The 27057-nt window shown below is 44.6% G+C and overlaps 1 protein-coding gene and 1 long non-coding RNA gene across 18 annotated transcripts in view; one reads left to right on the top strand and one right to left on the bottom strand.

The window, feature by feature from the left end:
* The window catches only part of Gm26911, a 49178-nt gene extending 22802 nt beyond the window's left edge, over positions 1–26376 (bottom strand). For all 16 annotated transcript variants that reach the window (XR_003956481.1, XR_003956480.1, XR_003956488.1 and 13 more), the window contains exon 1: positions 33–26376. This is a non-coding gene — a long non-coding RNA (predicted gene, 26911). The remainder of the gene's footprint in view (positions 1–32) is intronic.
* Pdzrn3 (PDZ domain containing RING finger 3) overlaps positions 1–27057 on the top strand; it is a 228291-nt gene that overhangs the window by 179079 nt on the left and 22155 nt on the right. For both annotated transcript variants that reach the window (NM_018884.2, XM_006506405.4), the window contains one exon: positions 26372–26619. In NM_018884.2, coding sequence (NP_061372.2) covers positions 26372–26619 — 248 coding nt within the window. The remainder of the gene's footprint in view (positions 1–26371; positions 26620–27057) is intronic.

The raw sequence follows: 27057 nt of genomic DNA, 5'->3' as shown, positions 1-27057 counted from the left end.
AGCGCGCGGCAGGTTATCCTGCGGGTACTCACCTGGCGGCATCCCTCCTGGGGCAGGAATCGGGAATGTCTGTGTGTGTTTGTGTTCCGCCTACGCCTGCCTTGCCCACTTCTCCGGAGATGTTCTGTTAACTCTCTTAAGAAATGTGCTTCCCGGCAGCTCTCCGGTGCTCGATTTTGAGAGTCTAAATAGCTGTTGATGGTCTTGCGATGTGTTTGAAGCAGCTGGGTCACAAAAGCTCCATGACAACTGAGCGCTCTATAGAGCGGCCAGACAGGAAGGGTCAGAGAGTGGTCACAGCATCCTTTGAACAAGTTGGGGAAGGCGGGAGGGGAGGGGCAGTGATGGATGCTTGCAGTTTTTGTGTCTATTGAAAACAGTTTTAAGGCACTGCTTACAGCGGAGCAAAGTCCTCCTTTCAGCAGCGTCTTGTACCGGGACATGTGGTTCACATTTGTACCTCGCGCTTGCCCCTTGCTTATGTCTCTCTCTGCAAATGTTAGCAACTTCTGAAGCAAGCCACTTGGTCTTACAGACTGTCACCCTCAGCAGGCTTCTACGTCACAACATGAAATTTCAGTTGAGATGTTAGGAAATGTGTTCAATACAGCCCAGATAGCTTATTTTACATCTATGTTGAGCACTTTCCTTTTACGTATTCAAGCCCCATCTTGAACAAGATGGTTTGGCATGGTTCTTGCTAACCTAACTCTGCAGTTAAGGATTTTCCTCTTGAATCAGTTTGGCTCCTTTAACAAATAATTTTAATGAACAGAAAATCACAGGCTGGTAAGTTTTTTTTTTTAATCATCATAGGAGAATAACATTGCGTCAAGAAAAAAAATGGGTGCGTGTTTCTTAGTTCATAACAACAAATGGCTAATTAATATATTTTCTTTTTAAAGAACTAGCTTGACTTTAAAACGAATTGTATCAGTTCGTTGGGTGTTATTTTCACATGAGCCACCAGAGGGCGGGTGTCCCTAGCAAGACACAGCAAGACAGCTTAATGTGTGTCTCTGAACAAAACCTAATGATACTGGGTGAATAAAAGGTGTGTCTGTCTGTATGTCTGCCTGCTCTCTTCAGTAAGGCATAGAAAGGATGTAAGCATTCAATGTAAGCATTCTAAGGCTTTTTGAATTGTCTCACTTGCTAAAAGCAAGCTTCTTAAGTCTTAGAAATATCCTTGCCTTCCAATCCCATGCTCAGGACTTAGTGGGACACATGCCTTGTTCCCAGCAGTCTAGGGATGTCTGGGAAGACTTGAGCATCAGTACTGCCACCACTGACGATCTGGCCCCATCCCGCATGTCATCATGCGGTATGTTCTAACCCTCAGTTTACCTGATGATCTGGGGGAATCTCTTTTTGAGCCAAACATTTAGAAGTGAAATGAGCTGAATAGCAGACACCGTTGGCTAAGCAGTGTGCTAGGTTAGGCTTGGCTGCTGCAGAGGGAGTAAGTTAAATGGTAGTTTTCAAAACTCTGTTCTTGTTTTGGTTTGGCACCAAAGCTACCATGTAGCTTCCATTCAGGTGAACTTCATACACATCTATGAGAGTGAGCCCCTTCCCAAAGTCAACTTTATGATATCCACAACAAATCTGTGTCAACTTATTTTTCATTCAACCTTATTATTTATGCTCTTAAGCGCAGACTACAGTCCCAAAAGAAGGAATCTGGGTTCAGTTTGGTTTTAACTAGGTAAAATTTTGTGGGGCTATTTCTGTCTGAAGTATCATTTGGTGAGTTGCTGATAAATGACTTCCACATGAAGTGCATGTTGTCAGCAGCTTAAGGAACCATGCAGATTTATTTTCAGGGAGCCCAAACTACTTCTCGGACCCACTTCCCTTGTGTCAGCTAAGTAAAGTCCCTTCTTCCACCTATTCTTTGGGCACCCAAACCATAGCACAGAGGAATTCACAAAACCTCTTGCAGGAATTAGTAATTGTATCCTCATCCTTATTATGCAAAACCTTATTAGAACAGAGAAATTGAGGTTTCCATAAATTACAGTTCCAGAAAGTCCAGGGTGTCTGGCTTCAGTAAGCCTTCATAACAGCAGCACAAAGAGGATCAAATATTCTAAGGCTCTGGCTTGATCCTATCCTCATCCAGAGATAATTCAAAGAGATGCTCTTCATTAGGGCCATCGGCAAGCCGCCTATAATTTCTTTGGGAGACTGCTGTGAGCTTAATGGTGCAGAACAATGGCTTTGCCTCTGGTTGTGCACACACACACACACACACACACACACACACACACCTTATTGTACCTTTAATCACATTAGAACAACAACAACTCCCCAGCTTGCCTGCTTGCTAAAGGGTGGCATAGTCATTGACACCCTTGTGCTGAGACCTTGAGGAACACTTGAATACTTTTGAGGAGAAAAAGCAAGCCTCTTCCCACCCTGGGCTTGTCAGAGCAGTAGAGTAGAAACTGGGCTGCAGTTTCTTGGGCATTTATACCTGCAGTATTCCAGTGGAGGCCTTGATCTAGAATCTGTGCATTCTGGAAGTGGGAAGTTTAGATTAGCAGCTGAAAAGATCAGGTAACTTGGACCCCCTAATTCAAGGAAAAGAAAAAAAGATGCCCAAAAAGAAAGATACTCGGAGGTCGTCAAAGGAATAACCTTCTTCTCCTTGGGGAATTGGATGGCACAGAGAAGCTCATGTTCTAGCCTCGAGGCTCCAGGCCTGCAAGGCAGATGAGGACGGGTGCCAAGTTCTGGGTGGAAAGGAAGGAAAATACTCATTCAAGGCGACTCTGTTAGCTGGACACTGTGATTCCAGGGCAGGCTGGATGTCAGCTGGGCTAGCAGGAAAGGTGGAATGGCTGTCTGGGTATTTTGTAGGTCTTCCTGTGGAGAGTTAGAGAAAGGAATAAAAAAGATCAGAGGTGGCATCCAACCAAAAGAACTCTGAGGAGTCAGGAGTCAACAGGGAACTGATAGGGAATTCTGTTTCCCACTGAAAACTCTAACTAACTCACTTACCTGAAGTTTGCACGCCAGAAAAACACACTTCCACACATCTGCAACATTACCTACAGCATGCTTGGTGTGTACTGGCAATATGCTAAATGCCGGTCGTCTGGTTTCCCATTGAATTCACACAGCAGGTTGGAGACAGGAGATATTATTATCCCCAATCAAAGATGAAGCAGTTGACATTCAAAGGAGTTATAAGTGGGGCTGGGTGTCATATCTGCACCACAATTCTCAGGTCTGAGAAGCTTTCCTTACACAAATCATTTCCAGCAGTGCCAGTGAGTGCATGACCAACTCCACCGGGGTAAAGTGATTACAGTCAGTGCAAGCACGAGGACACAAGTTCCATCCTCAACACTCACAGAAGCCAGGTTTCATTGCGCTCACTTGTAATCTCAGAGCTGAGAATGCAGAGACAGAAAGAGCCCACAAGCTCAGATAAGCAGTCTTTGAGAATTGTGCTGAGACCACAAGGAAGTAATTCTGATAGAGACTACCCAATGACAAACAAACCTGTGTCAAAAATAAAAAGTTGGTGGCTCCTCGGAATTATGGTAGAGGTTGACCTCTCTCCTTTAGGTACACAGACATTAGTGTACATACATAACAGAGGGGGAGGGAGAGGGAGAGAGGCAGAGTGGGGGGGAGAGAGAGAGAGAGAGAGAGGGAGAGGGAGAGGGAGAGGGAGAGAGAGAGAGAGAGAGAATGTTGAGACTGCTTTCACCTGTGTGGTTGAAGAGCCTGTACTAAAGCAGACCCCCTTGAAGCTTGTCATTTCACTCTGTCAAGCCACACGAAGGGCGTGTGGTGGGCAAAGAGAAGTCACCTCCAAAGTAGCAGAAAGTTCCCACTAACCTCCAGGCTTTTCCCCGAATGGATGATCTTAAAAAGCCCTTTGGCCTTGGTATTAAGATTAAAGCTGTGCCTTCTGCAGGAGAGTTGCTAGTCTTTAAAAAGCATATACTTTACCCAGTGCCATCCCCGAACATAGCAGCTGTCCTTGTTTGTGACCCTTTTTCCCCCCTCAACCTATTAACTCGTAGGCTAGGAAAGCCCAGATTTCTCTGGTAAATACAAATTAGAATCAGCAAGTTTATGAGGCAGGCTGGAAACTTGACTGCACACAATCCTGTTTTCATATTTAATTAGCTGTGTGCAATACTCAATTAGATGCGTTTACTGCTGTAGAGCAACCGTGAGTCTGCTGTGAAGCAGCCGGGCAGTGGCATGATTAAGTATGGACAGAGTCGGTGGCAGTTAATTGGATGAACATAAACTTGACCTCCACACAGCAGTGCTGAACCAGGCCAAGATTTCCTGCAAATAGGAGTGTGTTTGCTTAAGCAGCCTGTCAACGCTAAAAAGCACTGTTTTCGTTGCTAGTTTTCCTTCTGAATTCATTTTGGGTGAAAAAGGTTTGAAAACAGAAGATTTGCCCAGGCCTAGCAGTCCAGGTCTGTCACCCCAGCTGCGGGAAAAGGCAGAGGCAAGAGGATCACAGGTTCGAGACTACCTGGGCTACAGGGTGAGCTCAACGGTAGCCTGAGTAATTCTGTGAGACCACTTTTGCAAATACAGTTTTTTTTAAATTAGGTTATCTTTCTACCTAAGTAAATTGAGACCCCCTTATGAGAATGGAACTGTTTATGGCCCCAAGAGTCACTATTTAAATGTGCGTATGTATCTGTCACTACATGCTATTTACTCGTTGTTAAACAGTGGATCATAAATTGCTTTAGTGTTAAGAAGTGAAAACAGAATGGCCTGAGGTGGAATCAAGGCCTGCATGGAGCCTTCCCATCATGCCCCTGTCTACTGCTCCATCCCTACATGGGATATTCCCATCATGCCCCACCCACTGCTGTATCCCTACATGGACCATCCCTACCCTGTACCAGCCCTGCATTCTTACATAGAGCCTTCCCATCATGCTCCAACCCCTTCTTCCATGCTCCACCCACTGCTGTATCCCTACATAGAGCTTTCTCACCGTGCCCTGGGTATTACACTATCTCCATATGCCCTCTTTCTGCCATACCCTGCTCATTGCTAAATCCCTGCATGAACTTTCCCAGCATGCCATGGCTTCCCCACACTGAGAATTTCTACCATACCACACAGTACCATCCTATCCCTATAAAGCAAGCCACTGTGCTCCCCAGCACGACAGTATCCCTACATTGAGCATCACCCCTTCGATGCCATGGATCTCTAATCTGTTCCTACAGAGCGTGCCTTAAGTGCCCTGCCCGCTGTCATTTCCCTTCATGTCTCTCTGCCTCACATCCATGTTATCATATTAATGCTGTCTTCCCTGTTACACTATGAACTCAGGAAGCCTTATTATTCTCCAGATATCCTTGCCTTGGGCACCTTGAATTCTTTAGTGGCTTTGAGGAATGAGAAGTAGGTATAGTCAATATGTATGTAGAAAGAGGATGGGGAACTGCACATAATGGCAGTGACTGGACCCAGGCAGTGAGGCTGGAGGCTGGAGGGTACTGCATAGCTTTTGTTATTTGGTTCACTCATCTTGAGGGCTCAACCAATCATGTGCCAAGGATCTTCTACACAGCCCGTGCTCAGTGACTCCCTGGAGCCATTAGAATAAAGGGAACTGCTTCGTGGTGGCCTTCAAAACTGTGTGTCCCTGAGCCCCTTCTAGTATTCCCCATAAGCTTCCTGCCATTATTCATCTGCCCTGGTCCTGGGGTCCCCTTTCAGTACCTATACCTACTTACATCCCTCCTTAAGACTTTGCAATGGGCTTTCCCTTCACAGACCTTCTCTGACCAAGACTGCCTCTCTGCATCCTTAATCTCTGTGTGGTTCCCCTTCCTGGGAGTTTCTACACCTTATTACCCATCTCAAGCCTCCCGCCCACCCCCAAAAATGTCAGCCCCATGAAGTGCTTTGCATCATTCTCTGGGGTGCCCTAGTCTTGCCATATAACCCAGTAACCATCAAGACTCCTTCTCAAATTCCGAACTTGAACTGTATTAAATGGGTCCCACGTTGGTCCAAGGTGGGTTTTAGCAATGATAGATGAGCCCTTGTCTCTATTACCAATGAGGCGAGTTCAATAGGCCTACAGGGGAATCATCAGCCCGTCACTCTGTGTCCCTGTCACCCACACACCTGCCATGGTAGGTAAGAAGAAGAAACATATGGAAGCATGAAAAGAAACTAAGGTTTAATAGATGAGTTCCATTGTGCTCATTAATGATGCATGATGGGTCATGGTTAAACGGTAGGGGTGGAGGCTACAGAAAAGAATGCTGTCAGGTCAGCCGTTCCGAGTAGGGCCACACCTGTGCTCATACCCTGTGTTCTCTCACCACTGTAGGGTCAAGCAGGAAAGCAGCTCGGGTCCCAAAGCCTAGAAAACCGACTCCTAACAGAAGCACCTTCATTTATGTGACAGGTGTCACGCTGTGGGTGAAATGTAGTCGGCCGAGCTGTTGACCATCAAATGCTGCCCTGACAAGTGTCAGGAGTGAATTTGTCCTACTCAGAACGACCCACTTTTCCTCAAGCTCTCCAAGGGCATGCAAGGGCACACTGAGTTATAAGTCCATTGGTAAACTCCAGAGAAAATGTTCCTTTGACATATCTGGTCTCCTGCCTAGCAGGAAAATATTTTTCATAAGAGTATGATTAGACATATCAGTTCAGGATAAAGAGTAAACTGAAATAGTGCAAAAATGAAGAGACATTGTTGGCAGAAATGTGCAACTAACTGTCTTTGCACCCAACCCTTGATTTGAGTCAAAGATGAAAGACAGTTTATCTGACTATGGAAGATACCATTTCCTTTATCTCACTAGTTCTCAAAGGTGCTCCCGGAGCAGCAGAGCCCAGCCCTGAGACCTACTGAGTCAGTATGTCAGGAGCTGGGACCATCATCAATCAATCCATATCCTGTGAACCCTCAGGGAGTACAATGCATGTTCACACTGGTCTCACTTCTCAGTGAAGCCAAAAATCTTGGAAAAAGCTGGACCAATGCTTTTCTGGCAAGTTTTCCGAAGTCCGTGCTAGATGCGTAGGCAGCACAGAAGTCACATTGCAGGCACATAGCTGCAGACGGCAAGCTTAACCATCTGTTGGCTTCTTAAAAGTTACTTCCCTTGAGAAACCTGTTGGTTATTTTTTTTTCAGCACTGAAAATTGAACTCAAGGCCTCACAGATATCAGGCAAACACTTGACTAACTTAACCATAAGCTGTATCTCCAGTCCTTGCACAATAACATTTTTAAAGTAAACTATTCAATAATGTCCAGTTCACACATGTAAAATAGGTTATGGTACATTTGTCTGTAAAAATTCATTGTACATCTGTGTGCACCCACAGTGCCGCCATTTGTGCTCTGTCCAGCACCCCTCTAAAGTAGCATTCTTGCTAAATCCATACTTCCTCCTGCTTGCGCAGACATTCCCCTCGATACTGTAATGAGGACTATAATTTAATTAATTTCCAGCACCGTGGATGGAGATAGGCAGACTTCTGCCAGAACAGAATGTATTTTTAGGACAGACATTGCTACTCTTTATTTTCAGAATTCTGAGAAGAAGTGAGTTTGAGTACCGGCATCCTTCTGCTGCTGAGACATTCAGCAATGACCACGATGACAAAACATGACAGCTGACTCTACTTCCGGGGGAGGCAGTTCAGGTTAACTTCCCACTGGATCTTCCAGTTAAGCATCATTCAGTTTAGGAGCATCATTCAGTTTAGGAGCAGAGTGTGCAGCCCAACGTTCCATTCCCAGGACCACAAAAAAAAATATATAAAAATAAAAACATTGACCCATTTTCTTAGTTATTTTCCACTTTCTGTGATCAGGTACTTTATCAGAACAAGGGGGATGAGTTTATTTAGGCTCACAGTTTGGGGGGTACAGTCCATCTCCCAGCAGGAAAACATGGCAGCTGGAGCGTGAAACAGCTGGTCACAGTGCACACATCTACAACCAAGAATCAAAAAGAGGCGAGTGCTAGCATACACCTCACTGTCTCCTTTTCAGTCAGTCCAGGACCCCAGCCTGTGAGATGGTCCCACCCACATGTCAAGGATGGATATTTTTTTCTTGCTTTTTCTTATCAAGGATGGATTTCTGGGAATATCCACATGAATGCACTCAGTGGTGTATTTCCATGATAATCTTAAATCTGTCAAGCTGACCATGAAAACTAACCACCAGCCAATCATTTGTGGTCCTCCTATTACATGTGTTTAGGATGTATCTTGTGTGTTGGGTTAGACGCTAACCATTAGAGAGCCGTTCTCCACCTTGCTAATGCTGCAACCTTCTAATACAGTTCCTCATATTGTGGTGACCGCCAAAGATTATTTTGTTGCTACTTCATAACTGTAATTTCACTGCTATGAATTGTAATATAAGTATCTGATATGTAGGATATGTGCTATGTGACCCTCCCCCAAAGGGGTTGAGGCCCACAGGTTGAGAACCACTGCACTAGAGGATGACCCTTTCATGAGGTACTTCCATGTTGATCTCCACGTGGGTCTCCACTCTATGCATGTCTCCTTCACCTCATCCTCCAGCCCAGTACTCATGGGAGATGAAAGATACTCTCTCACACCACTTTTTTTTTAACTTCTTATCTCGTTGATATATAACTTGTCAAAATTGCAAAATGTAGGGAAATGAATCTCACTTGCGCTTACATCTTTAAACCAGTCTCAAGGTTCAGAAATTCTCCCAGGGTTTTTCTCAGACTAAACCTTGCGTTGGAGTCTCCTCTGGGGCTTATTAGAACCCTGGGCATCAGGCTCCATCCTTAAGTGCTATGACTTACTTAAGTATATGATGTACTGCTAGACCGGATGCTGCACCTGAGGAACCACTGCTCTGGGAGAAGTACGGGTAACTAGAGAGAGACAAAGAGGTAGGAGTAGGAAGAAAACCATTGAAGGGGAAGTGTCAGGCCTCCCTTACGCATACATTCACTTTGGGAAGATTCACTTAGAATCGGCATTGTCAGTGTCATTGTGACACTTCTGAGAGATTCTATGGGCATCTACAACTGTGTCCCCCACTGCCAAGTTAATCCACCTCATCACACAGGTACCATCTCATCTTACATCATCACCAAGAGAAAAGTGAATATAATATGTAGTAATAATTATTAAAATCCCAGCCTTGATCAGCACAATAGCTGACAGGTACCTACCCTCCATGCTGTTAGAATCTACTTTCCTATCAATAACCCGGAGTTATTACTTACTATTTACTGTGTTCCATCTGGGCTGCTCTTAAGTGCAATTGGGCAGCCCTCAGGATTGTGCTCTATTGACCCTTAACCCATAGCGGCTTCTTCTTCCTCCTCCTCCTCCTCCTCTCTGACCCCAAGCTCTTGAAATATAACCCCCACCTATGTCTCTTCTACCCTGGGTATTGGCACCTTTATTTACCAATCAGTGTTTGTCTCTGGGGCAACTAGTTTGGGGGCCCCAAATTAGCATTAGAATACAAGCAGCATCAGGCCAACCCACTACAATAATACAGCAAACACTTAGTGTCATCTGACTTCTTATTTTTTTCAAAGTGACTAAGGAGAGATATACCTCATATCACTTAAGCATGTTTTAATGAGGTTCCAGATTTTATGTGTTATGTGTATTTTCTATATTTAAGTTTCCTTATTGTGTGTGAAGTGGCCTGCTATTTCTCTGTTGGGTTTTTCCATCTTTTCCTCATGGCTTTTGAGATTTCTAAAGGCATAGCCTGTGTACCAACTCATTAAATCAAAGAATTGGAAAGTCTCTAACGTACTTGCACAGATCTGTGAGTCTTTCTGACATCGTCCAGGGAACCAAATACATCATTTTTTATTGTGGTTTGCATTTTGCATCTGTTAGGAGTGTGTTTTCTACCTCAAAGCCATAAAGATAGCCTCCTTTATTCTCTTCCATGCATATTTTATAAGTTTATGTACAGATTTTCATCAGTCTTGTCTTTTCTGTACCCTTGTGTATGATACAGTGTTGGAGTCCAACTCCATTTTTTTTTCCATCAATGAATTTTCTAGTATCCCTTAGATAAAAGTCCAACTCTCCACCCATGAAGAGGAAATGTCAGTTTTTCCATGTGTTGGAACCTGCCCCTGGCTTTTCTGTTCTGTCCTGTTGATTGGGCACTCAATAGCTCTTACATGGCACTACAGCCATGCAGGGATTCCTGATGACAGGGACAGCAAGTCCTTCCCCAAGGCCACTTTGTTTGCTTGGCTAGTCCTGGTACTTTATTTGTCAATCAAGCTCGAAGTGTTTTTCTCAAGAGGTAGTGAATTCAAATAGGTACCATTGTAGCATTCTTTATATATCTGTTACCTTGGATGTCTTTGAATTTACTCACTATTTAATACAATTTAATACAACTATTAAGAAATGACCCAAGAACATATATATTTAAATCTCCTCCTACCCCAAATTCTGAAGAAATCTAAATCATAAATATTCAGAGCGAGATGAGATTGGCTGGCTATAAAGGTCTTTTAAGTATCAAGTATCAAGTGTTCTTGAAATGGCCCAGTAGGCAAAGCATTTACCACAGAAACTGGGTGACCTGAGTTCTGTAAGGTTCAGAACCCAAATAAGTGTGAAAAGAGAGAACTGACTCCACAAGTTGTCCTGTGACCTTTACATGTGACATGGCATCTACATGTTCCCCCATAATACCATACAAAGGATGCACATGCACAATGAAACACAAATGTAAAAACTGTTTCTAAAAAGTAATGAAATGTTGGGTGGAAGCCCATCTGTAATCCTAGTGCTCAGAAGGTAGAAACAAAGGATGTCTATAGCAAGCTGGCTAGCTAGATAACTAAACTGGTGAGCTCTGGGTTTAGGGAGGGACTCTGCCTCAGTAAATGTAGAGTGGAGAGTGATCAAGAAACATACCTGGTATTAACCTCCAGTCTTTACACATGTGCAATCACACATGTGCCTTACACACATATGCACAAGCACATATATGCATACATAGACCCATGCATATATGTAAATGCATGTATATATGTAGCTCCATGGTAAAGTGGGTACACAAGACCCTAAGTTCAAATCCCCAGTGTTGCAAAAGAAAGAGAAAAGGAGAGGGAGAGAGGAGTATAAAATGCTGCTTTCATTTCTCCTGATATGACGTGTTCTTCAGCAGTAAAATTCCTCTCCCATGCTGTAGCATTTGTTGCAAAGGAAAGAAGGCATCTGTCAGACTCCAGTTAGAGCTCATCTTTTTATACACCCATCCCCTGCATTTTGCATGCTTCTGGCTAAAGAAATCCAAAGTCCCAAGCATCTCTCTTTTGTGAAAAGGAACACATGACCCGAATAACACAGGCCGGATTTACTATGCACAGCCTCCTAGCAATGGGCGCAGAGTTAATTTGAGCGACATCTGGGGGAACCACAGTTTTCTCCCAGCGTGTTAAGCAGTTTACCCTGACAACACACTCCTGTTTCTCCATACATGGCAACCATCTATTCCCCTATCCACCCACAGTGCCAAGGCTTATTACATTAAAAGTGGCATGCATCTTAATAAAAGGAAACTCAGAAAATTACAAGCCAATTTTGCCTTATCAAGCAGCTGCTTTCTATTTTGGGAGTCTCCGAAAGATAGAAGGAAGTTACCGTCCTTTGTAGCAAATATTTTCACCAACAGGAGGTGGGAAGAAAAACATGCCAGCCCTCCCCACCCAAAGTCACACTAACCACATCTGCACTGTGTTCCTCTTTATGTAGTTATGAAGTGACTGTCGGGTGTAACTTGTAGTGCATGCTCTATGCAGCTTGGACACCAGTTGCCATGTTCTCCATGTAAAGCCACAGCCATGCATTCCTGCTTGGAGTGACTTTTAACAAGGATTGCCTTTCTCTTTCCCTGCACCTGGGATTTTGGTTTTGGTTTTGTCTTCATTTTCTTTCCGTGGGAAGTTTGTGTGTCCAGGTTTTATATCATTGGGCTAGGCATTTAAAGTCTGTGTTGTCCTGAGTGCTTGTCTGACTTCTCCCTAACTACATAAACTAAAACATTACATTGAACGTCTGGAACCTGAGAGGAAGTACACGTTCCCCCAGACCGAAGGAGGAAGGATATCACCAAGAAGACATTGGTACAAAATATTGAGCCTCTTCCCCCTCCCCCAACTGAGGGCTTCAGAGTCCACAGTTAGGGCAATATGAAGAGGTTCACTGCTGTGTCTTGGGCCCTTGAATTGCCAGTGAGGACCCAGCACAAGATACTTGGTTGTCATCTTCATGATACACTACTGTGGAGAATGATTGTCATAGACATACTTTAGGAACAGGACTCTCATGTCATCCTCACAACACCTACCCAGTATAGACACTCTTGTTATTTCCATTTTACAGATGACAGTCAAGGCTGTAGAATGACTGGTTTGTTGGGGTCACCCAGCCAGTGGGTAACAGAAACAGGATTGTGACACAAGACTGTCTGACTCAGTGGCAGGTGTGCCATGGGTTCCTCTAGCACACATAGATGCCTCCTACCTGTCACCATACCATAAGATGGAGAGGACAGTCCCTGTCACCAGGTGACTTGCATTCTAGAGAGTGATGAGGTTGGCTCTGCTACAGCTGCAGCCCAACAGTATGTGCACAGGAAACCATGCTGTTTCCTTCAGGAGTGATTTGCAGCTTTGGAAGTGAAATGGATGTCAGGGTGATACCTTACTCCTGTGTAAGTCCTCCTGGTTATTGTTGAAGAAGGAGAGGGATTTCACGGCACACTGTCCCAGTCTAGAATCACCAGGTTGACCAAGAGCCTGTGGCTCTGTCACAGTGACTGGGCCAGTGTGCACCTCACAGTCTTCCTTCAAAGCATAAGTAAAAGTTCTTTTCTAGATGCCAGCAGTGTTCAAGACTGTGCTGTGTCTAGAGACTCTAAGGCATGGTGGCAGCTCTGAATGTGGACACGTCAGATGAGCAGCCAAAGCTCTGGGGACTAAAAGATAAAGCAGCACTACAGGAAGTGAGGGCAGCCAGGCTTCCAAAATTGGGGGCTACAGGCATCCATGGAGACAGGTATAATGATGGATGTGCATCTCGAAAGGCCAACTTTCTTGGACATCATTGGGTTATCATTGGTGCTAAGTCATTTCTTTGAAAGGAACAATGGAGAACGGTTTTAGGAGAAACAGGCAAAAGGAAGACTTCTTTGAAAGGCATAGTAGCAAAAACCTACAGGTCACTAGGAGAAAAATGTTCTGATTTCAGCATCTCTTCATGTTATTTTTTGAAACACTTCCATTCTGGGAGGTAGGAAGTTACTGGATATAATGTAGAACTTGCATGCCCTCATAGTAATTTCTACCCAGAGACAGGGAGAGACCTCCACCAAGGTCTCCCAGAGCAGTAATGGCCCGTGGCAAGAGCTAGGAGCACCAAGGGGGCTGAGACCCAAGCTGTGTGGCAGGAAGCATGGAGCTGTCAGCCTGGCCAAGACTACGGAGCAGTAGGAGCTTGTGGTCTTCAAGGGCAGGTACCTCAATAAGGCTGCCTCGTGTGTACATCTCACATGCTGGCTTTGTTCCATAGGACAATCTCACGCTTAACATGTAACATTCCAGTTAGAGGACATGAAAGCCCTTGGGAAAGGAGACAGTATTGTGTGACCACAATATACATTTAAAGGAAGGGATGTTTGAGGATGACAATAAAAATATTAAACATATCCCTACCATGCTAAAGAACTGATATAGGTAAGATGGGGCTTGCAGTCACATCTCCTTGCATTTTTATTTAGGTTTTACATTCATATAAATCAAACATAACCTGTGTTATGTATAGTCCTCATTGCAGTGCCCAGGACAAGGACGTGGTCAGAAATTTCCCCCGTATATATTCAGTTATGGTACCATGCTTGGCCACTCGATCATCTGTGAGGCTGAAGGAAATAAGGTCAGAGTATATAAAGCTTATAGAGCTTTATTGTGTTGATTTCCAACTCTGCTAAGAAGAGATTTAAAAGGAAAAAAAAATATCAGACCCAAACAAAAGCAGGGAGAAATTTACTGTTGCCTCAAGCTACTAGAGAACCGTGAGCATCCTCCTGTGGCTGTCTTCCCCCAGTCCCTGGGATGGGAATCCAGATTTTTGCCGCTAGCAATCTCGCTTTGCTCAGAGCCACACAGCACTCAGCTGAAGCCATGCTGAGAGTCTGTCTCCACCCAGCTGGGCACCCTAACTCAGTGTACTGAATCATCAGCCCATCTTCTCCTCCCAGCCTCTGATAGCTATACTCTGTAAACAGTTAGTTACACTTCTTTTTCCAACCTCAGCCTCCACGTTCTCACCCCGAATCCCCCATCTCCTCTCTCTGGGAAGAAACCCCTCCGTCTCCTAGAATTCTAATTGCATTATCAAGTGTTTTGTCTGGTTCATTAACTTCTTCCCAGATGATTTCCTCCTGGTAGATTTCTAGCAAATTCTACAAGTGTCTAATAAATCATCTTAGAAACTGCTGCAGGTTTTTCTCTCTTGGAGAGACTGTGTCCACAAAGCTAATTCCTACATCCCCATGAACACTTGTATTCTGCCTCCTTTCAAAATAGCAGTCCTTCGGGGTTCATGATTAAAACTCTTCAGCAATTCAACAGCAAACGAGAAGTTGCCGAGTTGAGCCAGGCTAACCCCTAAGACCCCAGTGAGAACTCGGCTGGAGCATTCCAAAGGTTATTTCATCATCTCAACAGACTTTCAGACTATAGATACAGCTCGGTTGGTAGAGTGCTTGCCTAGCATGCACAAAGCCCTGGGTTTGATCCTAAGCACTAAATAAATCAGGCATGGTGGCACAGGCCTATAATCCTACCCCTTAGGACCTGGAGCCAGGAGGACCAGAGTTCAAGGCCAACCTTGGCAATGTAATCAATTCAGGACTAAATAAAACCTTGTGTCAATAAAAAAAATAATAAACAGACCTTCTTCAGGTGACCTCAGCTGAGGTGCTTTCTCTAGGATTGCTGCTGGGCCTGACAGTCAAGGTGTCCCATCACTCACATATGTCACTAAAAATGAGACCCGAAACTGAAGTCAGAAAGGTTTAACTGAGTATCCATTGGATAGGAAAGGACTTGGGGGGTCCAGATCCTGATTCCAGGATATGGCAGAATGGTTAGGACAGGAGGTGTCGAATTGTGTCTAAAAAGATGTCCAGGCAGCCCATCTGAGACAATGCCGGGGGCCTTGGGTACCAGGCTAACAAGGCTCCTGACATAATAAAGAATCACCTCATGGCTAGTGGGAGTGGCTCAGGGGTAACAGTGCTTGCTACTCAAGTGTGAGGACTTGAGTTCAGATCAGTAGCATCAATGCTGAAAGTCACAGGAGCAATGTCTGTAATCCAAGCTCTGGGGAGGCACAGATGCTAGGATCCTTGCTGCTCTCACGGACTGCAGGCCTAGCTGAATTATGGAGCTGCAAATTCAGTGAGAGACCCTGCCTAAGAAAACAAGTTGGAAAAGTGATTGAGCGCTCTCTCTCTCTCTCTCTCTCTCTCTCTCTCTCTCTCTCTCTCTCTCTCTCTCTCTCTCGGTCTGTCTCTCTCTCCATGTGTGACTTTGTCTGTGTGTATGTCTCTCTGTCTCTGTGTATGTCTCTCTCTGTCTGTCTGTCTGTCTGTCTCTCTCTGTCTCTGTCTCTCTCTCTCTCTCTCTCTGTCTGTCTCTCTCTCTCTCTCACACACACACACACACACACACACACACACACACACACAGCTGTACAAAATCAGAATTCGGAGCAATTTTCCAGCTTTGATCTTGTTCGCTGTAAGGATCTGTTCCTAGCATTTAATCACCTGGCACACACCTCATGGATCTTGGAGCGCTTTTAAATCAGTTTGCTCTGTCCACAAGAAGCCTTAATTTTTTTTTTTTTAATTTCTACCTCATTCAACAAACACGTCACCACCCGTGCATCCCTGACATTCTCGGCTGCTAAGATATGGAATTATTTTGCCATTCTCATTCTCAAGGTCTAATCACAAAAAAAGCAGGAATCAATTATTATAATGTGACCGTTCTTTAAAGCCCTTCAGCAACTGCAAAGTTGAGAGGGCAAGGCGTTTTATTTCCTACTTTACAGGTGATAAATACCCAAGAATGTCACCATCATTCTTTTTGTCCCGTTTGCCAGCCACATTTATAAATCTAGGAGAAAGAAGTACAAACTTAACTTTATTTTTGATTCATGATGGTTCTAAATCTTTCCCCGCCTTTAAAGTCAGTCTTCCCCACTCATGCCCATTGGTTCTTCACGCAAAGCCAATATTTCCCAGAGTTCCACACTTAATTTCTCATGGTGGCCATTCAGTACCTGCATAATTCAGTGGAGACAACTTAGGATTTATACATTCTAATAATAGAAGTTGTCTCCCTTTTCAAGGAAGGGTGTCAAAAAAATATGAATATTTTGGAGGTTCGGTAAACATACATCAGGTTAGTGTAAGCCCTGCATGGAGTATTAATATGTACTATAAATGATATTAGAGCTGGGAGACTGGAGGGTTTGGTTTGGTTTGGTTGGAGTCAGCATTAGTTGGCGGTTTTCTTATTTTGTTTTTTGTTTTGTTATTGTTGCTACAGTTTTGAGACAGGGTTTGCCATAGTCTAAGCTGACCTCAGACTCACTGGATAGTAAGACTGAATGGCTGCTCCTCCTCCTCCTGCCCCTCCTCCCATGTTGTGGGATTATAGGCATGTGCTATCTATCATGTTTGGCTAGCTTTTAGAACAGGAGAAATCAGAACAGGTAGAGAAGTGTGGACAGATCGTGGAGAGTTGGGAGAGAGGAGTAAGCGTGATCAAAGCACAATGTATGAAATTCTCAGAGGAATGATCAAAAAATCAGCAATGTTTTTCACGCAGGATGAGAGAAGTAAATATTTTCTCCTCCAGCCTAAATTTTCCCACCAAGTTGAACTAAAATTGAAGTTAAAAAAAAAGAAAGAAAAAAAAAAAGAAACATAATTTGAGCAGGGCTCGGGAGTTCTACACTTTGTACATCAGCTACATACGCAACAAAATGGTGATCCTCCCCCTACACACCACTTGTCTCCACAATGATCCCCATTGCTGTAACTATAGATCCACTGTTCTGAGGACGACTGCACAAGGGTGACCTACAGGCTCCAAACCTGCAGTTTCTGCCTGGGACAAGGTGATGGGAGAGAGAAAAAACAAAAATAAATATAGCAGTCCCTGTGGTACTCACTGAAAATGCGGAGCATCACCAAGTGTGATGAACACTGCTTTGAACAGTGAATGACCATTAAGAATGCCACAATAGGCTGGACCCAGGCCTCCCCACACATAGGTAGCAGATGTGCAGCTTGGTCTTCATGTGGGTCCTGAACAACTGGAGTGAGAGCTATCCCAAAAGCTGTTGCCTGTCTGTGGGATATGTTCTTCCAGCTGGGCTGCCTCTTCTGGCCTCAGTGGGAGAGGATGAGCCTAGCCTCACAGAGGTTTGTTGTGCCAGGGTGGGGAAACACCCAGAGGCCCCCACCCTCTCAGAGGAGAAAGGGGAGAAGGGGGAAGGATTGTGGGAGGGAGTTACCAGGATAGTGAGTGGGATGTAAAGTGAATAAAAACAAATGAATGCCACAATAACAGTTCTAATACAAGTTTCTAAACTCTACTTTCTTGGAAAATTTACATTTTAAGTATAATACTAAATAGACTTGATTAAAAGATAGGTAAAAGGTGGTAGAAATGTTCATGTGACTATAGTTATTGCTTCATTTTATTTATAAATTTAACATTAGATACTTTCAGTAAGCACTGTAAAGACTAAATCTTAAAAGGCTACCTCATGTGGACCTCCTAAGGGTCCTCCCTCAATAGGCTTTTAGTCTCGGTACATAACAGCCCTCACTTCACCATGCCAACCCTTCTGTGCACAAGGTGGCCTTCATAAGCCTGCTGTGTCTTGCCACTGGAGCTTTGAATGTGACTATGCCCCTGGCTGAACTATTCCCTTTCTCCTTACATCTGTCTTAGCCTACTTTTGCTCAGCATCTCTTGCTCATGGATGGATGTTCTACCTAGCACTTGCTCCTCTGCCCCGCCCCCTTCTCACTCCTTCACCAGTGCAATCATTATAGCCTCGCTTCTTCAGCCAGACTCTAAACTCTCTGGGGCAGCTCCCACTTCTGGTTTTGCTTGCCTTTAGGGCCACAGCATCATGGGCTATTAACTAAATGAATGAGCCACTGTGTATAAAGTACTTGTGCATAGTGGGTGGTGCATAGAAGATGCTCAGAAGAACTAAACATCATTATTAACTCAAAGAAGCAAAAGGTAGGGTGGCTGTCAGTAGATACCTTTGTTTGGTCAAGAGAACATTTAAAATTCCTACCTTAATACATAATTATTATAGTCTATCTAAAATGTTGTTGGAGAGACAAGATGACAACTCTAGAAAAAGAGAAGAGGGGGCAGTCTATCCCCTCAGCTTCCAGAAGTCTATCTCTAGGCTGGCACTGGGCTCTTAAGGGATCTGGGGTCCTGTGTCACTGGGTGGGTGTGAACTGCAAAAGGATGGAAGTTTTGCCGTCTGAGATGAACCTTTGGCTGTGCAAAGCCAAAATTAGCTATAAACCAAGTGCTACATCCTATAATTCTGTTTCTTTTGAAGGAACACAAAGGAGGAAGAAAAAAATCTCAAAAATTGTTGGTTGTCTGGGTTACCCTAAAATTTGGAGAACCAACTCCCCAGGAGCCAGGAAATCAGTTTCCAGCAGATTGTCATTTGCTTCGCTTTCCCCTGGTATCCATTGCTCTTCCCTTTGTGCTATGCAAAGCAAGCTAGGAAATTTCATTATCCTGGTAAGGAAAATTTGTGAAGTTGAGGTCGTTACATCCAATAAACATTTTTTAACATTTGTTCTATGGCCCTGAGTCTCTTTAGGCCTGAAGAACTTCCAAATGTGTGATGTTGCTTTCCCGCCCCCCCCCCATATTAACATATGACTGACATCACTTTTGTCCTAACTGCACCGTTTTAATTGGTGTTCCATCAGAAGCGCTCATAAAACACCTGCAGGCTGTTTGTAGGACACATGCACATCGAGATGTGATGTGACAGCTCAGGAAGAAACGCACTGACAGGCAGTGTCACAATTCCCTTGCTTTCAGCTTCTCTGTCATTGAGCAGGAAGGGCCTGGGATGAGAGTGGAGAGCCAAAGCTACCGCTTGTTAAACATGGCGCCATTATGGAGATGATTCGTGGGAAAGGTCAGTCCACTGGGTCCACTGGGTCCACTGGGTCCCAGAGCCAAGGGCAGGCATGTGAACCAAGGCTCATACAAACAAACTGTGTCCTTTACAAGAGCCTTTGTTCTTCACCCAAGCGTCAGGGCATTTTGTTTTGTTATCTAAGGTCAACCTTCCCTCTCCACATTGCTTCCCCTATCCCTCATACCTTTCGCTCTGAACACCTCAACCTCCTAGAACTCAGGTCAAATGGCAACCTACCAGCCACCAGCTCACAGGGTTACAATGTGTCTGGTACAAATCAAACATCAACATTCTGATAGCCCTTATGCATCTTTTTGAGGATCCATGAGGATCCTCCCTGACACTTAAATCATTGTGGTGACATAATTGTAAAAAGACCATTTAAAAGTCCTCCTGTCAACAAGATAGAGAATCTGGGGGTGGGGGGGAAGAGAAGAGAAGAGAGATAGAGGGAAGGGGGGAGATTAGAGGCTTGAGGGTAGACATTTTCTCTTCAGCAGCTCCTGAGGAAAAAAGCTAATGAACTAAAAGTGTTTGTAAGCATTTCTGAAGCAACAGAGTTTACACCAGAGAGATGAAGTGACAGAATGAAACAGTTGCTGTAAACTTTGGGTTTGATGTTTCCAGGACCTACCAGCCTCTAGTCCCTCAGTGTAGCCACACGTGCTTTCACAGCCTCATGGAAAGCCAATAATGTTGAATTTTAACACTGCAAAGTGCAACTGACACCAGCACTTGGGAGACAGTGTGTGCAGGAAGAATCAAAGGCCAGCTGGGGCAATGTAGCAAGACTCCTCAAAACCCAAAGACCAGATATATAACTAAGTAGCAGGGCCCTTGCATAGCTTAGGTAGGGGTTGGGTGTTTTCTTTTTCTTTGTGGCTAGCACCTTGAAAGTGAAAACCTTGTTGACCTTCTGTCCTCTCAGTGATTACAGCCTCTGGCTGCTACCTGGCTCTCCTTCTTACAGAGCACACTGTTGGCTGCTCAGCCTTCACCCCAAGCAGTAAGGGTTCAGCAAAGCATAGGGTGTGGTGTTTTTATCTCCACCCGGAAGTTGAGAGCATCTTTCTTCACCTTGTCACTGGCAGCTCAGAACTTGGGGGCGGGGAGGGAGGGGGAGTGAGGAGGAGAGCATGGTCAGAGCCTCCTCATCCTTTCTAGCGCACCAGTTCCTTTCTAGCGCACATTCTTCACCCAGAGCAGAGGGTGCTCCTGTGCTGTTTTGATTGTAGTGAGCAATGGTTTCATACAACTTGAAGTTCACAGATGCTTCTCGCTGAGTCCCTCGAGCATCCACATAGAATGGAGGGAGCTGGGCCCTGTCCCAAGGGCCCAGCACTAGTCTAGCAGACACTGCTCAGCCACTTTAAGTATCGCCTTCCAATAATGTGAAGTTGTGCACTCATCAAACATGCTGAGTTCAATGGACATGCAGATGCCAGTTTTTTTATTTACATCCCAAATGCTGACCTCCCCCTCACCGTCCTCCCTCACAGAGGCCCTGCCCCATCCCCTTCCCCTTAGCCTCTGAGAGGGTAAGTCCCTCTGGGTATCCCCCACCCTGGCTCACCAAGTCTCTGCAGGATTAGGTGTCTCTTCTCCCACTGAGGCAGGACAAGGCAGTCCTCCACTATATATGTGCCAGGGGCCCGCGTCCAGCCCATGTTCACTCTTCAGTTGGTGGCTCAGTCTCTGACAGCTCCCAGGGGTCCAGGTTAGTTGACATTGTTGGTCTTCCTGTGGGGGTCCTATCCTCTTCAAGGCCTTCAATCCTTCCCCCAACTCTTTCATAAGGTTCTCCAATGTTTGCTGCGGGTATGCAGATACCATATTTAAATGAGATTTTTATGGTAATGATATCAAGGCTAGATGCTAAAGAGAGAAATGAGATCAGATCAAAATAGGACTATTACTGGAGAAGGAGGGATTTTAAATATTTAAGACATATTTTCAATTATGTGTGTGTATGACTTTTAACATCTATTATTTTTAAATACATCAATTTACTATTCAGCAGCTAGAATCAGATTTATTCCTATTTAGGAAAAAGGTAAATGTTTTAAAAATGATCAGTGCCTAAGTGAGGCACAGGGAAGACTTCTCTGACGAGGGAAATAATCCACTAGCAGAGAATGGACAGGTCAGGTGCGCAGTCGTGAGTTTATCACCGACATTATGTAAGAGAAAGATTACCCCGGCCACAAATTCATTGGTGGGGACACTGGAAAGAAGGAAGGTAGGGTTTTTTTCGGGTGAGGAAACTTGAAAGCCATATTTAGAAATTCCCAAGGACACCCCTGAGGTACCTGTTAGAGTCCAAGCTACCTATGTAGGTTCAAGTTGTTACTGCACGGGAACCCAGATCTACTAAGTGTAGTCTAGAAGTGTGTGCGTGTGTGCATGTGTGTGTCTTTGAAGAGTAGGGCCATTCACAGCAGCATGATCTTTAAGCACCATTTGTTCATCAAGACTCATATTTTTTCTTAACTGCCATAACGCCTACATTTTAGAATAGTCGCCTTCTCTTCCTTGAGCCCTGGAGCAGATCATAAATTTGAAATAAATTAAGACACACAGAAGTTTCCTGATTTTTTTTTTCCAGCCTAAGCCAGGGCTTGAAAGCCTTCCCTCTCCCGCCATGTAGTTTATCATGGCCTCCTGCTTCAGTGGAATCAAAGTTTTAATTAGTTTGAAAACAGAGGTGTGATATTTTATAAAAATGGAATCAGTGCCCTCTGTATTTAATTAAATGATCCCTATAAAAGCTGGATTTTATCCAGGGGCACAATTTATAGTGGTTCAGTTATAAAACTACATTAGCATTTTACACTGAGGTCATTTCCACGTGTCATAGAAAAAGAGGTGACTGTGGTAGGTTTAATCCCAAGAAACCCAGTGGTTCCTCCGAAATAGATACTTTCTAAGTTCAAGAGGGTGCGGCACGTCTCCGTGGTGTTGTGTTCCGGTGGTAAAAACCTTTGGAAGCTGCCTGGCCTTGGTTTTGAACTCTGTTTGCTCACTTTGTGGCTGTGTGGTAATGCAGACTCAGGCGTGCCGTGCCACAGGGGTGAAGGTGAGAGGACGGTGTGCAGTAGCTGCTTCTCACCTCCCATCTCGGGAAGCAGGGTCTCCCTGCTTCTACAGCTCTGCTCCATGCTCCAAGCAAGACATTCTCTGCCCTTTCCCTCCCTTCTGACCATCAGAGTCCTTGGATTGCAGATGCATGGCACCACATCTGGCTTGGGGGTGGGGGGCTAAACATGGGTACCAGGGATTGAGCCTGGGTCGTGAGGCTTGCCCACTTAGCACTTTGACATGCTGAGCCATCTCTCTGGCCCACTCCTGGATTTGGAGATGACACGATATGACAGCAACAGGCAGTGGTATTTCAGGGGTAGTCCTTGTGTTGGGGAGGCAATTGCCCCAAGTCTCTGGGCTCTCTGAGCTCCAGAGCCAAGTCAAGCCAATCCAGAACTGAATTCGTAAAATGCCATCTGCCATGCAGTCTTCTGGCCATTTCTGAAGTAGCTCCCATGTGCTCGAGTTTTATGCTCCCCACGAAACGCTTCCGGTGGCATTCAGACAGCCAAGGGACAAATAACCCCAGCCAGGACTGGCTGATGGAGCAGATGACTGAAGATAGAGAGGCTGTCAGGGAACTTCAGCCCCGAATGGACTATCCACCGATTTTGTTTTATCTTCTGATCAACTATAGAAATGACGGCCACAAGTACCACTTTACAAGAGCAGTCAGTGGCTTTATCCAGGCTTCCGTGGATCCGAGAAGGAGTCCTTCTGTGCTCTCAGTGTAACTGTCTCTTGTCACAAAAGACCTTACACTAAAGGCCTCTTTAAGGGTTCTTAGTGTCATGTCATATTTTCAGTGGTGCCGTCTGCCTCAAAGCGAGACTCAGTGATTGGATTCCTCCATAATTGTACCTCATTCCCCGGGGGCTGGGGGTGGGAAATCCAGTCAGAGCCTTAGGTGAATAACTTAGGCATTTAATTTATAATAAAGATAAACTTTGCGATCAGCACTTCTTGTTCCAAAACATTCCATTTACTTGGTTTTAGAGCTGCATAAAGTGTTTTAAAGGCAATCTGCTCAATTGGGCGAGTTAATGATATTTAATTTGACTGGGCCAAACGTCACTGGATGTGTGCATCCCCTCCCTAATCGCAGCCATCATCAGCACCGTTGTGTGTAATGTAGATGCCATGCTAATCCCGAGAATAAAGGTTGTCATTCTCGGTTGGCTGCCAGCATGCGCCAGAGTCATCACCTCACTAAGTCTCTTAGGGATGTGATTGCGAGATGACAGTGTAATAAGTGTTATGTGCACAAGGTAATTCAAAACAAATTTGGCTGCAAAAATGGATCGTCTAGGATAGTAAACTCCTGCCTTGTCTCATCGTCTTTTAAAGGAATGTAATGATCCTGAAAATACCTTGTCAAGAAGCTTGTGTGGCAGGGGTCAAGTCCTCGGAAATTTATCTGTTACAGCCCCCACTTCCCACCCCCTGAGAATCCCAAGTTGAAGCTTGAAAAGATTTATGCGTATATTGTCAGCTTAGGAACACAAGATGGGCAGGAAGCTGGATGGCTTTCAGTAAACAAGTCTCACAAGGCAGCCTCACCAGGCTGGAGCTTGGTGATGCGGTCCGTGGATTATTTTCTCCTGGAAAAGGGACTATTGTGGTATAGGCTGTCCTTCAGCACTGGTGTCTTAATACATTTTTTTTACATCAGCATGTTACACTATTATGTATATTATCTTAAACATCATAATAACAAAAAGGAGCACTACATTGACATTTGCATCCGGTGAGAAAATAGACCCAAAACTCATCTAGAATACAACCTTTGGCCTGACCTCACACGTCTGTCTCTGGTCACCTAATCCCTAGCTTTAAGAGGGGAAGTCACTGGGCATTTTCAGGAGTGAACTTGAACTGTGTTTGGTGAGAAACCACATGGTGCTAGGCTACTGAATCCTTACACACGTGTGTCAGAAGTCCCTTTCAGTGAAAGCCAGCTATAAGCAGTAACGCCATTTTCATGTGTCATGGAAAGACATGCATCTCTGAGACACAGTTCTGGACCACTCTCTTTCTCCATAGTTGTGTAGAAGAGATGTGATAGGTGTCCAAATTCTAAAGACCTTCACCTTCACTCCCATGCTTTGTGTCATTGATTCCATCAAGACATGGATTGGGGAGTCTAAACTTAGTCTGATCTGCACAGGCACTGCATGAATCCCTTTGGTGTGCCATGAAAAGGTTCATGTGGTGGTTCTCATACAGGTTTGTGGAATTCATATAAGTAAAGGCTCCGCCCCATCCATTGTTCAATAGAAATGAGCTGATGAAGATGCAGCCCTCAAGGACTCATTTCCACAAATCCTTTTTGTATAGTTGATAATGTTCTAAGCATTGGAAAAATGCATGTGTCTACTTTTACAATATGTCTGTGCATATTTGCACCTGCTATGCTGTTTTGGACTATGGAAATTTGAGATCCAAAGCAAATAACTTAAAACCTAGGGAGTATATCACCAGAAGGATAACCGTCCCAGTTTTTTCCTCTCCACCGTGGTCCTTAGATTAAGTTAACCTTACCTGCTCCTTTTCCACATGCTCCTCAGATGCTACCGCATGCAGAATGGCTTGCCCAGAATCCAACACGGGCCATCCATCCCTATTTCACACCTCCTTTGAAACATAAACCAACCTCAAGTTTCCCATGATGGTGGGCTAAGACCAGTCAGTCAGAACTACAGCACAGGTCTCCCTGTGATGGCAAGATCCCTGATCTGATGGGAAGGGAGATCAGTGTGAACTCTCTTAGGAGAGCAAGGGCTGGCCAGTCTGTCTACTACACTAGTTCTAAGATCCAAGTCTCTCTCTCTCTCTCTCGTGTGTGTGTGTGTGTGTGTGTGTAAAGACATACACACACATGTCCTGTGCTGCTGCCTAAGTCCCCCTCCTTCCTACTCCACTGTGTATTTCTTTTGCCTCTACAACTTTGTTCTTTTATAAACTGTAACACTGCTGTGTTAAGCAAAAGAAAACCCCATGTTCATTCCCTATGGCAAATGGTCTGATGTTCATATGTAGCTATACACTGCACAGACTTATATATTGTGCAGACCCCATTCAAAATTAATGTGTGTCGGGGCATATCCCAGGGGTGGTATGCTGTAGCCAGGAGAGGACATCAGCTGTCTTCTTATGTCACTTTCTGGCTTATTCCCTTCAGACAGGGTCCCTTGGGGTTTTATCTTGTGTTAGCTGCGGGAAATCAGTACTGTTGGTACCATTGGGAAAGCCTTGGACCCTGTGTCTCATTTACCTCAGCCAGACAATACCCATTGGTTTCACATGTGACATCCTGGGGCTGAGAGCAGAACGAGGAGGGAGAGAGACAAATGTAGCTTTCCCCTTTCAGGTCTCTAGAACGGTCAGCTGACAGTGGGTATTCAGTAAAGACAGACACTGGGGCTATAGGTCTAGCAACATGCTATACAAACTGAAAAAATGGAAAGCTGAAATTTCAGCTAGCTATTTTTTGCCCAGCGCTTAGCAGCTAGAACTCTTTCTCCGTTTATAGTGTATCTATCTATGGCCTGTCTATGCTATTTGCTTGGTATTTGCTGTAGACTTTTTAAGGAAATGGAAGATTTGACACAAACTGGGAAGACTACACACCACAAAAACAAAACAATGTAATTAATTTCTAGTTAGCTATCATTCCCTGATGAAGGCTTGGAGCCCGAGGCTGCTCTTTTCTTCCATGAGGAAGATTAGCAAGTGATGAAATTGCATTAAAGACATTGTGGTTGGAGGCTGGGACATCCTGGCTGTGTGCTTGGTTTATTTAATGCCAGATCTGTATACCTCTACTCTAGCCTCTTTTCCCACCAGTGCTTCTCTGGAGAGCACTGAAAGTTGTCTGGTCCTCCCAACATTCTCCATCCATGTGGCTGCTGATTCCTAGAGGCCCTGAGAACATGCACGGATCTCTCCAGTTCCTGCTTTACAATAATCTCCCTGTTCTAATTATGTCCCAATAGGTCAACGGCAAAGACTTATCCCGAGCAACTCATGACCAGGCTGTGGAAGCTTTCAAGACAGCCAAGGAGCCCATTGTGGTGCAGGTGTTGAGGAGGACACCTCGAACCAAGATGTTCACGCCTGCCTCAGAGTCGCAGCTGGTAGACACGGGCACCCAAACCGACATCACCTTTGAGCACATCATGGCCCTGACAAAGATGTCTTCTCCCAGCCCACCTGTGCTAGACCCCTACCTGCTGCCTGAAGAGTAGGTATCCCAGCCATGACTTACTAGCTTGCTACATACAGCACAAAGGACTCTGGGAAGTTTGTCTTCCTCCTTTCTGTGAAGAGAAAGAAATGAATGCAGCTTATAATTTTCCTGCAAGTTGCCTGTGTTTAACTTTATTGTTTATAGAGGCAATAAATCGAATCCTGCTCAAAACTGCTCCGACATATTAATGACTTTATTATAACCCTGGAGCAGAGTTATTCAAATTATATTCTAAGAACAAAATTACTTACAACTGTTGTAAAAGTTGTATCGGAGTAAAATTTAATCACTGCAAAGGGTAATTTGAAGTGTTTTTTTTTTCCTAGTTACCACTGGAGGGAATGCTGATTGTTATTTTAAATAGACAACAAAGTAAACTGTTGAGTGTAGAAAGCACCCTGGAGGTTATGCACTCTGCTTTCTTGGGTCTCA

The sequence above is a fragment of the Mus musculus genome, chromosome 6, assembly GCF_000001635.26.
Source record: "Mus musculus strain C57BL/6J chromosome 6, GRCm38.p6 C57BL/6J".
Taxonomy (NCBI): Eukaryota; Metazoa; Chordata; class Mammalia; order Rodentia; family Muridae; genus Mus; species Mus musculus.
The sequence above is the reverse complement of the archived record's forward strand: the minus strand, read 5'-3'. Positions and strand labels throughout refer to the sequence as shown.